At 38.6% G+C, this 15642-nt stretch overlaps 1 protein-coding gene across 5 annotated transcripts; it reads right to left on the bottom strand.

The window, feature by feature from the left end:
• Positions 1-454: 454 nt before the first annotated feature.
• Positions 455-14645, bottom strand: LOC126858152 (ecdysone 20-monooxygenase). 5 transcript variants are annotated; one of them, XM_050608232.1, is made up of 11 exons: positions 13816-14642; positions 6393-6528; positions 5876-6013; positions 4842-5040; positions 4155-4342; positions 3637-3835; positions 3064-3226; positions 2568-2734; positions 2332-2410; positions 2066-2263; positions 455-1959 (listed from the first exon to the last, which is right to left on the bottom strand). In XM_050608232.1, the coding sequence occupies exons 1-11, from the start codon at positions 14455-14457 to the stop codon at positions 1834-1836; spliced, it is 2235 nt and encodes a 744-aa protein (XP_050464189.1). In that variant the 5' UTR covers positions 14458-14642; the 3' UTR covers positions 455-1833. The 5 variants fall into 5 exon arrangements, 4 of the variants coding, with proteins under 4 accessions (XP_050464189.1, XP_050464192.1, XP_050464191.1 ...); XM_050608235.1 differs by lacking the exon at positions 13816-14642 and adding an exon at positions 12096-12625; XM_050608234.1 differs by lacking the exon at positions 13816-14642 and adding an exon at positions 12440-12625.
• Between the last annotated feature and the right edge of the window lie 997 nt (positions 14646-15642).

Raw genomic sequence — 15642 nt, 5'->3', positions numbered from 1 at the left:
GATTTAAGAGAAAGATAATCAAATCTATTTCCAGCTTTATCACGCGCGACTCAAGTTTTTTATGACCAAGGAAACTTTAAGGAACGCCCCCGATCTTTATATTCAACGCCAAATTGCGGGAGTTTTCCTCTTAGTACCGTAGAGTATATTTATAAAATTATGTGTAACATATTCGCGACTAATGTAATGCATATGATATATTGTAATTCTCTCTTATACACCGCGTTAACATAAAGATAAATATTATATATTGTAGAATATAATGTGTATCCGACACAATAAATTAACAGACATTTACAATGATGATATATAATACAATTGGAAATTTGATCGAAGAAATACATATATGCAATATTATTAATTATAAACTTACAATTAACTATACATACTTTAATACGAAAAAAAAGAAAAATAAGATTTGCCGAATAATTTTGCAAATATGTGTAATTCATATATATTGCACAATTTTATATATATATATATTTCTTTTTTACGCATTATATTTTCAACAAGAAATATCTACATATTTTATGTACAAGGATATAAATCAACGATCATTTTCAACAACGATCCATTTTCAAATTGAAAAAACCAACACAGATGTTTAATGAGATCACTCTCCAATAAGTATGATATAATTTTCGGCACCGACGCTTTTTAAAAAGCGTAATAATTCGAAAAAAATGAATTTTTTTCGATAGTCAACGGATTACGTTGCATATAAATCTTTCGTACGTAACGTAAATATAACATTTAGCCATAGCTAGTCAATCGGTGCGCGCAATCGATAGGCAACATATCGGGATCGTCTTATTTCTATCGTAAACGGAAAATACACGCGCGCAGCTCAGAGAAAAAAAATAAATAATTATAAATTATATAATTAAATGTGCCGCTTTTTTTCTCTACGCTGTTGACAAAGTGTAATATGTGTAAAATGGGCGTATGATCTATCTCGTGATTTTACGATGCGAGGTAACTCGATCACCCCAACAATTGATCTCGACAACTGTACGAAATGACACTCTGGCGAGCTTTGATAAGAAAATTCAAATAAACATCACATTATATTAAATCACATTAAATGAACATTAGAGCGTATATATAATTTTTTATGCAACGAATACGAGATCAACATTTTTTTTTACGCGTGTGTTTATGTATATATGTACAATGACTATTTGATTAATTATAATTGTAGTTATCGTGGATAAAACTAAATGGGGTGACTAAGAAACCTGCGGGCACATTTGCATTCGCATTGCCGCCTCCCCCATCCTCATTTTTCTTTTTTTTTAAATTAATTTACAATTTTATTAATTTCAATAATTTATATTACGAGTACGAAATAACGCTTTGCCCGACATGGCAAAAGTTTTGACTATAAATTTCATATTATAGCACATGATAAGAAAGAGAAAAAGAGTGACACATGATCCGGGGCATAGCATGCAATATGCGTCAATGTCTTAAAAGGTAAGAAGATCCCGATTGTTTACACATATACACATTTTCCTTACAACTAAATATAAATATTATAATATTAAGTATATAAGAATAACGACAAATACTTCTCCCCTTCCCTCATCCCTCGATGTACGAACGGAGCTCCTTTTCAACGAATTAAAAAGAATCTTATAAATAATATATAAACATAAAATCTAACACTCGGAAATCAATCGATGAAAAAACGAAGAGCGCCGACCCGGAAACCGAACACGAAGGGAGCGAAACACGTGCAAAACTCCGCTGACAATCGAACTAACCATTTGTTCATTAATTAACATTCATTGTTCGATAAAAATTCGCCGATGAAAAAGCGAATAAATTCGTTCAGGTCATCTCGGCCCTCGATATACGGTCCCGGAATCCGAGGGATACAGGACTTTGCGGCGCCAGGATAAATTCAAACTGCAAACCAAGCTCTTCCTCGACGACGATCTCGAATTCTCGAACGATCTAAATGAAAATCAATTAATCAACAAGGACAATCTCCGTGTAATTTTATGTAAAAAAATTTATTTCGATTCTTCTCTTTCGTATACTTCGATGTGCTTTTTCATACCTTTGCCAGAATAAGCTGTAGCGCAAGCTCCACGAAACGTTTTCCCGGACATATTCTTCTACCGGCGCCGAAAGGTGCTACCAGTAAGGGCGAGTGAGGTGACATAGGTTTCAACCATCTCTCCGGCAGGCACTTGGATGCGTCTTTGAAATTGTCGTCGTTCAATCCTGCTATCCATGTATGTAACAACACTACTGTCTGAAATCGACGAAAACAAATTGTATTGTAATATTTTCCCGAATTCGTATAGATAATATTGAACTTACTCCGGGATCGAGGCGGTATCCTTCCAGTTCTATAGGCTCATCCAGTATGCGAGCTATGCAAGGCGTCGTGGGCATAATTCTGGAACGTACATAAATCACATTTGTATAATATAATATTTTCACAGCCGTATGTCAATTCTATTGCAACATAACTGTGTATAAAAAAAAGAGAAAATTTGTTTATAAAAACTTTCTTAACAATTTGATTAAATTATTATTAATTAATATAAAGACACCTGAAGGATTCTGTGATGCAGGCGCGTAAATACTTCGCTTTTCGGAGATCATCCACCGTGAGATCGCAACCAGGAGGCGCCAGAGACTGCGCCTCCTCGTAAAGGGTTTCCTGCACTTCGGGATTACGGCCGATCAAGTTGAAAAGAAACACCAGCGTGTTGCCTAGCTGCAAACGTCCAACGACTGTGTCTTTAACCCTGTAGTAGTAATCGCGATTAACAATCCGAATGATGTAAAGACAAAAAAAGAGACGGCTTAAAGACAATAAAAAAAACGGAAGGTCTGACGAAAATTTAGAATCGTCTTATTACGGAAAAGCGATCGCGATTATTTTTTCGGAGAGAAATAAATTATCTTTTAAATAAGTTATCTTTAATGTATAAAGTTTGGAAATTTATTAAATTTTTGCCTATTGTCAACAAATTATAATACCAAGTAGATACAAAATCTGACCCGTGTCAGCCAACTGTAATTAGTACAACGTGGTTTTCTCACTGTGTGTATCCCCGCCGCTATGAAATCCACTATGGCGGCCTTCTTATCTCTCATGTCGAGATCTTTCTGCCGCAAAATAGACAGGAATACCGCCTCGACGGATTCATCTCTGGCGTCATCTTGCTTCTCCAACACGGTCGCCTCCACGAGTTCCGAGATAATGCTAAGTGAAAAAAAAAGTAGCGATTATGCAGACTACTAATTTTAAATGTTTTTCAAATTATCTGATATAATATGCATATTGTAAACAGAAAATAAATTTAATCTCTTTCACCTTTCTTTCTCCTCTGCCGCAATTTACAGAGAAAACAAAATATTTCATTTTATTCAAATTAAATCTCGTTAAAATCTTTTTGTTGGCTTTAATAAAACTGTATTTCCAAAGCAATTTAAAATAATAAATTAAAATTAAAATCAAAATTAAAATTAAAATTAAAATTTATAAAAATAAAATAAAATAAATAATAATTAAATTATTTAAAATTTTCTTTGAGTAACGATTCAACTGTGCGAGAATCGGCTATTTGGTGTAATGCAATTGATGGAAAGCGATTACAAGTACGCGTGACGTACTTGTATATAGTGTCCTCGCTCTCTATTAGCTGCTTATATGCGGATGTTGGTAGCAGCTTCCAAAGAGGCAGGCCGTAAAAAGCGTCGCGCAAGGCCGTAAAGTGAATCCTGACCGCTTCTGCTAGTCTCGTTGTGAGTGTACTGCTGGAATTTGGTTTTAGGAAGCCTAAGTGACGTCCCAAGATCAACGTGCATGTACCTACGAACGAACGGAACGAGATAACACGTTATCAGTGACGGATTTAATAACCGTCGCGACCGTGACAAAAAGCGAGCAAGGTGCGCTTTATCTTCTCTCTCTCTCTCTCTCTCTCTCTCTATAAAAGGAAAAGTTTGAAAAAAGATATTTCCTTTAAGTTTAAAACTAAGAGTTATTTTAATCATTAAGAACGTAGAGTTTTGAAATTAATAAAATCATTCGGAGAGAGAAAGAAAGAAAGAGAAAGAGAGATATGTCTGTCAGAATCGTTAACAATTCTCATATATTTCTCACGAGAAAGCTGATGTCGACGACTTACTCTCGAGACCCATTCTGTAAGCGAGTTCCTCGAAGCCTTTCACGGTAAAATCCGCTCTTCGCTTGCGGATTAGGTCGATGAATCCGTCGGTGACTATGTTGAGTGCCGGGAAGAAACCGAATACGGTACCGGCTCTGGTGAGTTCCGGCGTTAAGGCGGCGCGAAGCTTTTGCCAGGTTGCTCCTTGCCTATTAAGAATATCACTGATCATACACGATTGTTCTCGCATCTCTAAAAATCCTAAACGATTCAAGAAACTAATCTGTCATGGATCATTACTGATTCTCTCGCGAATTAAATTATTAATTTTTTAATAATTTTCATGTATAATATGTTACATAAAATATATTTATATATAAATGCTATATTCTTTTTTTTTCGTTATATTTTATCTGAATTATATTTCCTAGAAATGGAGAATTTTTAAATAAATAATTCTAATAAATAATCCAAATAAATAGATCACGCGAATAGAATAATTCACGATTTTTAAAATTGTTAATTTTTTTTTATAATCAAAAGACGGACTTTGTTCGCCGGATTTATTCCAGACGATCACCTGATACAACGTACACAAGTTGGGAATATATATACGAACCGAAAAGTTACACGACGCGACCTTAAACTTGACCTCGATACCGCGACGGGCGTAATCGGCGAGCGCGCCGAGAGCGGCAGGCTACTCACTCATTGACCAGACCAAGGTTGGTGTAACGATCGCGCCGGGAGCGCCGGTAGTGGGATATGACCTCCTGCGGAGGACGAAGCGGGTATCGTGAGCCCCGTTTCAGGATAGCCTCGATGTCACGACGGGCAAACACGGACACCACGAGGCAATTCCACAGTGCCTCCTCCTTGCACAACGACCCGTATCGCCGATTCAGATCTACTCTTGAATTACGGGATAACAAGCCATATTAAAATACCATATATCGAAAAGGAGAGAGCGTGTCTGTTTTATTAAACATTAAATTTCGGTATTTCGATTTCAGTCGAGCTTGGAAAAAGATGAGCAATTATAACTCTTTCGGTTTCACATTTTTATATATATATATATATATATATATATAAAAGTCTACATCGATACATTTTAATTAGATAAATATAAAGTCGATGGAAAAAAAAATATGTTATTGATTCGAGACTCGCGATTATCAGCGTTGCGCAATCTGGTAATGATTTTTATTTGTCAATCAAACTCGATGTATCTTCTGCATAAATAATTTTCTCACGAATCTAATTATTGAACGAAGAATTCTCACGAATCTATCTATCTAATTTCACGTTACGTGACATAAGCAACCTTCGACGTGACATAAACAAAACATCTTGTCACGATTTATTCTTCATTTTCCTCTTTTGCCGGCGATTGCTGCAAACTCACCGCGATAAGATTGAAGTATCATTGACCCTGACCCTCTGAAAAAGACACGTTTCACAGCCATTCCGTTTTATAGCGCGGCGTTTTCAAGGTGGCCCGCAAATAATGCGATTAATCGAAATTGTTAATCGGTTATAATCCGAAGAACCAAAGAAACGGGAACGTATTAGCACATAATAATAATGAACCTTTGCTCTCCTTTTTTCTTTCTCCCCCTTCTCCCCCTCCATCTCGTTTCTCGCACGTAATCTTGAGATATCATTATCATCAAAATCGTGAACACGCAAAGGAAATATTTAACGTTGCCTCCGCCAAAGAGGGCAAAGGCCAAACTCCTTACCTTTATACGCTTCGTGAATCTTGTTCAAGCTGTAATAACCGAAGCGGGAATATATCCACCTAGTGCCGAGAATCGGCAAGGCGAATGGACCTGGTACATCGCGCGCCGTCTTGAATTTTCTGCCATTGTCGCCCGCGTCTGCGAAAAGAACATTGATTTTGAAGAATCGATGAAGAAAAATTCGGAGCAATTGCACCTTTGCTCTCTGCTCTACTTTATTTAAGAGAAAAAAAATTATATACAAAAGAATCTCGCGTTTCTACTTCTTGAATGGCTCGCTTGAAGAAACCTCCGCACAGTTACGGATGTAACTTATGATATCGTTCTCTATCATTGTACATATAATGTTATCAATTGGGAAACGCGATTTCTTAACTCGGACCTAGTGTCCGTGAATAACATTCGATAACGATAAAAATGATAGGGGAGGAAAGAAGTGATGTGCGGTGCCATTGACCGATAATTGCGGTAGTGATACCGAAGCTCTGGGAAAGAGATCGGAGGATTCTCAACTCACCGACGTTCGCGTTGTAGTTTCTGGTCCAGAACCACCAAGGTGGCCTGTAACCGGTGGCCAGCACCAGGATCGCGAGTAGCGCCGCCGCGATCGTCTCGAACCACGCTCCGGACAGCAGCATCTTCCAGTCGAATCCCTGCACCAAAGGAGAATTAAAAGAATCGGGATCTTTCTGTCTGTCTGTCTGTCTCTCTCTCTCTCTCTCTCTCTCTCTCTCTATCTCTCGAGAGTCGCCCGCGTTCGTGCGACAACAATCTCGCGCGACGCGAGCGCGTGAAGTATAATAGGTTCTCTCTTAACGTAATCACGCTTCGCGGGTACGAGGCTCGTTCTCGTCTCCTCCGTCGCGAGATAGTACGACTGGCGCCGTATCTCAGGAGTGCGTAAACTCCACTTTCTCCCTAACAATAAAGGCCCTTGCACAATGCGAGGCGATAGCGATAAGAGCAAGAGAATAGCGATAGCGATAGACGATGAGATATCCATCTGCTTTTTTTGAAAATGCAGTGTTTTCATTGGATATTGCTTATCGCTATTGTTCTTATTCCCTTGTTGCTATCGCTATCGCCTCGTATGGTGCAAGGGCTTTAAGATACGTTTTGACATTATTTGAACACTGACATTGGCGTCCGAACAGATACATCCTCGTGTTGCACTTTCGATCGAAGACGCTCTAAAAGAACTTTTCTCAGAAGTTTTTTTGTTAATTGGCATATTAAAGTCATAAACAATGAAATATTTTTTATTTATTTTTTTTAATTTTTTTTAAAGATAATATATAATCTCTTTAATTTTAATTAACTCCCTATAAATACTAAGCTATTTTTTTTCTCGAAGATTTTTCAATATAATTCTCAAACATTTGCATCTTTCTGTTCGAGAGATATCCGATGGAATAAAGCAAACCGCCTTACGATCGTAGATGCATTACGCACAAGACGATAGCTGGATCTCACGTTATCCGACTCGCGCTTAATTTGGTTGTAATTAGTGAGGACGCATTTTTCGCGATCGCCGTACTTTGATAAGGCACCATTTGTAGTTGCGTTGCGCTTTAGTATTAAAACACGTGCGACAATGGCGTGTGAAAAGAGGAATAAACGCGCATTTTTTTCGTCGGTGATTCTCACCGGAAAAGAAAAAAAAATGAAAGAAAGAGAGAGAGAGAGAAAGAGAGAGAACGTGATGCAGCGACTCTGCTTATGGACCTCCTCGTGACTGACTGAGTGCCCCAGTATTATTTGCGAACCGTGTGATTTCTTTATTTGCAATTCACCGATAACGCTTGCGGTGTTGCCCCGATGATCCCGCGACTCTCTTTTTCTCGGTCCTCTCTCTCTCTCTCTCTCTCTCGTTCGCGCGCGCGCGAGTCGTTCTGACGTCTCAAAGCTCTCTGTTACACAAATCGGGAAGAAAATAGCGTAAACGATATCGACGATAATATACGACGTGTGAATTGCGAATACTGTATAGAATGGGGGATGAAGGATCCATGTACATATATACTTGATACTGATTCAGCGCTAATGCATCAACGCGCAAAGTCAATGCATACATTAGCGCGAAAACAATGTCAAGCGTCATGTTCCGCTGACTTGGAAGCAGGGGAGAAATCGTCTTGCAGATTCCTCGAAGCGAACTTGAATCCTTCGAAGAGTTGAATCTTTCGAAAAGAAGTTTTCTTAGACTTCAGAAGATTCAACGAAAAATCCCGCGCTCCTTGATTTTTTACGTTAAATATTTTCGTATTTATATCGATATATCTTTTACCTTAATCTCTCTTAATCTATACTTTTTTCACTTAAACAAACCCGAAATATGATTAAAATAATTGTTATTTCACAGAAACGACAGAGCTCGAATAAGATGCGTCCTTTGCGAGATTTTTTTTTCGATCGAGAATAAAAATTGGCGATTTTCGTCGGGAGAGAAAATAATTCGAGAGAGGCAAACAAGCGGACGTTTCGCATTCTGCGGGTGTTTCTTGTAACGGTTTTCGTGAGCGCGTTCTGAGCTTACTTGACCGACTACATTGTTCGCTCTCGTTAATGACTTTAATGAAGCGCGCTGCTACGTAAGTACCGCCGTCTCTCTCACCGTATCCCGCGCTCACCTGCCCGGAATTTTCAGGGACGATATATCTACCGAGGAACGTAGTGTGCACGCGATCGTCGCGTTGCGGCAAAGCCGCATTCTTCTCCAATAACGTGACTCCAATCTCCCTTTCTTTCTCTTTCTCTTCTTCGTTAAAAACAAAAATCTTCACTCACAATCGCTTATTTTGATCTTTGTACGAAGATGAACGTATTTCGCAAAAAAAAAAAAAATTGGTGCGAAGAAATATGGGTATTTCAATGTTCATTAACAGACAACATTCCTGTCTCTTTTCTTCTCTTGATTCACCTATTTTTGTCCAGCCTTCGAACCTGTTCTACGAATAAACTATTCTTAGCTCGATTAGCGTCAATGATTTTCTGATCGGAGCTTTGATTGAATCTCTAATAAAGGTCTAATAAAGAAACGCGGAGCTCTAAACGTGTCACTTTACATACGTATGTCGTGGAACCAGTCCCACGCTAAAAGAAAGAAGAATAAAGTGCTCCGTGCAGTTATCGAAAGTTCTTTTCTCTCTCTTTTCCTTTCTATATCTCTCCTACGTAATTTCTATTTTTTCACATTGCGGCAAAATACATACATTTCGTTATAAAAAGCTCCCAGATATATATTTATTAAAATAAGAAAAAAATAAAAATTTGATCATCTTTGCAGAAATATATGAGAAATATCCTTAACTGAATAAATAAATTTCAGAGACAAAAAAATTTTGCATTATATGTGTAATTTAAAATCTTTCCATGTTGTTGGAAAAATTATAATGATGTAATAATGATATAAAATTAATACATAATTATAAATATGCATAAGGTAGGACGTAACGTAATTCTCGTCTTACTGGATTGGGCAAATTTCCTACCCAAGCTACGCATCGTCGCGGCGTAGATGATAATGAATGCGGGTAATTGTGCGCGAAGACTTTGGAATGTCGCGGAGTGTCGCCGCCGACCAGTAAATAAAGGATTATTAAAGCTACAGGGAGCAATTGAGAAAGCGCGAGAGAGTGAAAGAAGAACGCGGGGAACGAGAAAAATAATCGGGCCCGATTACCCCGCGTGACGACGCGGCCGCTGGATTGTTATCTCTCTTTGTTTTTCTTCATCTTCTCCTTCTTATTTTCTTCTCCTCCCTGCGCAAACCCTGCCTTTCAAACGCGAGATCGTACATTATTGCACACTACCGTGCATATATATACGCTCGTAATTTATAATCATACGCAAATATATATCGCCACCCTGAAAAGAAAAAAAATCTCGAAGTGTGTCAGAGTTAATGTGATATAGAAAAATATAATTGTACAAGGCGCGACGTAATTTACTAGCCGAGATTTCTTGAACGCGAACGGGCCAGATCGCAAATAATGGACTTGTCGGACAATCTTAAATCTCGAGGGAAGATTTATCAATCAGTCTGAGCCGTACAAATCGCGTGTTATCATGCATGTATTGCGCGCAGCTTTTATATACGACGCGAGATCTCGTTGCATTTTATCGTCTGTAGTTCTCCTTCTAACGCGATTTCCGTTACGCCTGTCAATTAAACGAACGAGAGATGAATAATGTAACGCAAGTTCCTCGTTAGAGATACAGTTATGTCTATTATCTATTTTCGCGAGCGCCACCCAATCATAAACTTTTATTGCCTGACGTTACTCGGCACTTTTTATTCGCGCGCACAGACGGAATTACGTCTCGAGCTTGGGCCAACAAATAATTTATGTTCTCGCCTTAACGTTTAACACATTTATGGTACGTATAATTATCCCCCTTTTATTACATTCTTATTCTTTATATAACAATCTAGTTTAAAAGGCACGATGACGATTATCTACGAAAATGTTGTCTCTGAAAAAAGAAAAAAACAGCATCTTCCATGAAAAATTTCGTTACCTACGTTGTTATTAAATACTTGTGTAACTACCGCATTTGTGCTTTATCGCTAATATCGCGATGCAACGAAACTCGAGGAAATGTTTACCGAAAGTGAAAACGACAAAAGAGAGACCTTCGCGTTCGCGGAAGAAACGTCAAAAGAAATGTAAATTCCAGACACTCGCGATTTGCATTATTTCATTAGTTGACCTATTTGTCGAATACGCGACTATTTGCTTTCGTTCGATAACTCACCACTAAGTGGCTTTCCTTACGTTGTGTTCGCATCGCGATCCAGGAATAACATGATAACAGTAGCGATCGCGAAATTATAGAGTTCGCAGGGTTTCGATGAAAAGTCATTGATACGCGTGTGTCACTTCATTATTCTTAATTTTTTTTTTTTTATCAAACAGAGAGATGTGTTGCTTTTATTATTATGTTTTTTATTGTGATAAGAAATAATTATCGTTAATATCATCATTTTTCGATTCTTCGTTTCAATATTTCGGTTATGCCCCTCGAATTCCTCCACAACATTCTCCGTTTTTCAACAAAGAGATTTATTGCTACGATAAAGCTACTGTAAAATGATTCTCACGCTCTCGCGAAATTATTCCCAGCAAAGGAAAAAAAAAATAAATAAATATATATATATATATAATACAAGCACAATGCCGAGAAACAGGAGTGATTACGCAAATTGCACCTCGCCGTTTCCGTATAACGTTCTTCATACGGCGTATAGTCTTCGCGAAATTGCGGTTCCCGTTTCTCGCGATTACTTCCCCTCTCGGCGATCGCGCAAATTACCGCCGCGTGTCAACGGCACTTGAGATTTCGCAAATAAAATGATTAACCGCCGCGCCGCCTCGATCCCGATGTGCAATTAAACGAAGGGTTCCCGGCGGAAAAAAAGAAAAACATTTTGCAAGCGCGCTGATGTATGTACAGGGTGTGTCGAAAGGTAAGGTCAATCGGCGGGAAGAAGAATGACGCACTTGTGTTGTCGAGCAGAAAGATGTAAATAGACTTAACAGAGAACTCAAAAGTTTTCCGTTATTATTTTTCTCCCGGAATTGTTTTCTCATATACGAGAGAAAAAGATTCACACAGACGCGCGCAACTCGGAGATTAAAGGGGCAAGAACAATCTTCCGCAGCAGGTATGCGACAGAATAGATTGGGTGAAAATATGCATCCTTTTGTTGGCTATTGCATCGAGATAAAGAAAGAGAAAGAGAGAGAGAAGATATATTGCTTTAATAACAGGAAATTATTGACAAGTGCGATTATTATTATAGGAAAGACGTATTGTCTATATCTACTGTTTATTATTATAATGTTTATTACTTTAATATTTTTGTATCTGTCCTAGACACGCGACAACAAATGTGAGAAAAGTTTTCTCTGTGTATATTTTTTGTTTATGTCGTCTCCTCTCATCTTTTGATGACCTTATCTTTCGACATATTCTATATTTGAAGAAAAGTGAGAGAAAAAAATTTCGAGATTAGTATATTTTAAAGGCAGCGTATATTTTTTAATCAATGTTTTAATTAATGTTAATAATCAATCTTGCATCACGAATTTGATGAAGATGATTAATTTATCAGAGATTACAATCGAGTGAATTTTTGCGATGCCTCGAATAAGCGAAACTTTAATCTTAATAAGTTCACAATTCTCGATGCTACGAATGTAAAGAAAGAATGTACCTTATCTTCACGTCAGCTGTCAACTGTCAACCTCACTGTCGCCGCGTTTCCATTGTTACACAAATAGTAAACACAGAACGCGCGAACGTGTTCTCAACCTCAAGACAAATATAAATCCATCGAAATTATTAATAATTTCTTAAACTCTCTCATTTTTTTTTCCTTCCAACTTATATACAGGGCATACAGAACTTCAAGTCATCGATGGCGACAACGAGAAGAGTTCGCTGGGAAAAAGACTCGCGCAATAGCACTGCGAATAACGTAACAACGCGAGCACACAATTCGCACACACACACACACACACATACACAATATCCGCGAGCAATTATTTTTTAAATTACCATAACGTATTACTTGAACGTGTTACTTCGGCGCCTCTCGCCCACACCGTCATGTAACGATCAGCAAATCGCACGCATATCCCGTTCTAGCGTGTCTCGCGCGCGCCGCTATCTCTCGCCAAACGACGACTTATCCGCGCCGAATTCTTCTCACTCTCTGACTCTGGGTATACACTTGACTCCTGCTCGCTCGCGCGATCGGCGAGCGATCGGCGCGCGCGAGGGCCCACTCTCGCGCCGCGGGAACCCGGAAATCCGAACGCCTCTCTCGCGTGCCACAGGTGGGTAGTGTGCGATGACGACGATCGGGGGATCGGGTTCCCCGGGATTGTAATAAAAACAAACGACCGCGAAGCGGACGCATACGGGCCGTATTCATCTTATAGGGTGTCCCGTAAAAAGCGGGATCGCGTCACAGTAGGAATGTGTTCTTCCTCGCGATCGGTCGTTCGATCGATCGATCGATCTCATCGCGTCTTTCTTATTCTTTTCTTTTCTATCGAAATTATCGACGGAAAGCTAATTATCCGCAAAAAAAAAAAAAAAACAATCGATCTCCGTCATGCTTAATATTTGTAATGTTTCTGATATTTTTGTTTGTTGTTCTTCCTTTTTTTATCTTCTTTATAAATTATAAAATTATGCAAAGGGACAATTAGTAAATAGCTATTACCACGTTTGTTTAATAAATTGTTATAATTAGATTATAACAATTATTTGATATAATTATTATTTGATAATTATTTGATATAATTAGATTCTAAAATGCAATTTGTATAGATTGAAACACATGATTTAAGTTGAAAAACATATAATGAAAATTAATTTGATAGATACGCTTTTTTAGGCTGATTTAAACATAAATAAATCCTAAATTTTTGTATATTATCTATATTTTTATGTGAACATTTGAGTATATCAAAATCTTATAAAATTATATTTTAATTAATTGAAATTTTAATTTAAACTTCAAATATCAAAATATTTATATAAATTTCATATTTATATCGCTCAGTGAATAAATTTAATCTTAATCGCGTAAAATACGATCTTTATATAAAAGAATAAATAAATGTCTATGTTTATATTTTTAAAACGTGGATTATAAACACGATGAATAATTTTTATTACATTTGTTGATTATAAACATTTGTATTAGAAAAAAATCTCTGCACTTATAAACATAAACACGTACATATCGTAAAGCAATAATAAAAAGCTTTTAAAATTAAACATCTTTCTAAGTATTTGTAGAATATATAATAAAAAAAATAATTAATACTAGCGTTTAAATAAAAAAAACGCAACCCTTGCATTTCGTCTGCCCCTGCAATAAACATCTCAATATTAAAATACATCTCTCGGAAATAACTTACGGGCTTCAAGCGCGTTATCATAGCTGTTGTCGTTGCCGTCAAAGTCGATTCAGCCGCCAACTCTCTGATAAAACGTATGATATCGCGCGGATTTCCGGCAGATTTTGGACGGGCGGGAAATTCAGGAACCGAGAACGGAAAGCGACCGAAGCGTGGAAACGTTCGCACGAACTGCCGTGGCGATGACGACGGTGAAACGTATATACCGGCTCGTCGGACAGCCGCGACAGCACTGATCCAAAAAAGTTCCACGGGAACCCTTCCTCGGTGTTTTCCAAAAACTCCGAAAGCGTGACAGGGGCGGAGGAGGAAGTCTGGAGGTCTGGAGCAGCGACGGAGGTGGTGGTAGAGCGAACGAAGGGGAAGGAGAGGAGAGACTGAAGACGAAGAAAGAGAGTAGGCCTCGCCGAGGATCACGGACGGTGAGGATTCCCGGTGGGACGCGATTGAGAGGGAGAGGGGAACAAGCCCGCGACCCGGACATGGGAGTGAGAAGAGCACTGCGAGACGAAGGAGGAAGAGTAAGAGGAGAGGCTGAGAGGAGGAAGAAATTAAGAGAGACAGACGGAGGGAGGAGGGAAAGAGAGAGAGAGAACGTGTGCGTCCAACGAATGAAACTTTAATCGCGATTAATTGCCGCATTGTTCGGCAGGTCGATCGGATTTATGAATGGTGACATTTTTCAAGAGGGGAACCGAGAAACTACTACGAGGAAGAGGGAGACGGGAGCTGCCATGCCTCTCTCCTTCACTCCCTTTTTTTCTCTTTTTCTCTTTTCAGAGAAGTCACGAGACACTGGTTGAAACCCCGACGATCCATCTCCGCCGTCGGAGACGAAAACTCTTTCATCTCCTCGTCCACTCTCTGTTTACATGCCCCATCATGCCCTGCCCGTTGGTCCCGCGACCGCATCGCGAGCTTGGTTGGCCGTCGCCGATGGTGGGGCCCGTGGGATCAGTGGGAACCCGCGGTGGGGGTTCCGGATGACGGACGGTCCGGAGCGGATGGCAGATGGCGTTGAACGTCGAGGAAGATACTCTCGATCGGGGAGATGATTCTCAGCATCCGCCGCTACGGGATGCCGTAACCATATCCTTTGCCTCTGCGTGCTCTCCTTCCCTTTTTTTTTTTCGGACAAAAATAGCCATCGGGTTATCACGAGTGCTTTAAACTTCCGTCATTTCTTCCGACTTTCTTCGAAAGGCGTGTAAAAGGATCCTTTAAGATTCGAATTTTCTTGCCTTTTCTTTCTTCCCGTCTTCCTCCGCTGTGCAGAAAGGATTTCGAAAGTTCATCTTCCGAAATGTTTTTTTGTCCTGAGATTAAAGGGTTAATTAACAAGACAAGGAAATAGCATGGTCGCGTAAAAATTCTGGACGGATCGAGAAGTTATCGCGCTAACGCAACATAATGATGATCTTTAAACGAAAGTCAATTATATGAGAATAGACCGATTAGATAAATCGCTCGTAAAATTCATGAATACGGAAAGATAATGTAATAGGAAACGAGCGAGGCAAAAACGGGTCTAGGTCTACCAAGGTCCTAAACATGTTTTTTTTTTTTTTTATTATCTCGTCTGTGATATTCTTCATGAAAGATTTTACACATCAATGAGTCTTGTGCACACATAGTGAATCCTCTCTATTTACGAAATATTCGCAAATTTTTAAACAATAATTATCTTTATCCAAAAATAAACTAACGTTCTAACAAAATATATGTGTTTATGATCCAGATTTCAGCTTTTCGATTTTCTTCACAAATTTCATATTTTTGTGTATCGAGCCTGTCACTTGAATAATTTGAAATTGACACAAAAAATAA

This window comes from Cataglyphis hispanica, chromosome 24 (assembly GCF_021464435.1).
Source record: "Cataglyphis hispanica isolate Lineage 1 chromosome 24, ULB_Chis1_1.0, whole genome shotgun sequence".
Classification (NCBI taxonomy): Eukaryota; Metazoa; Arthropoda; class Insecta; order Hymenoptera; family Formicidae; genus Cataglyphis; species Cataglyphis hispanica.
This window is presented reverse-complemented; position numbering and strand designations above follow the sequence as displayed.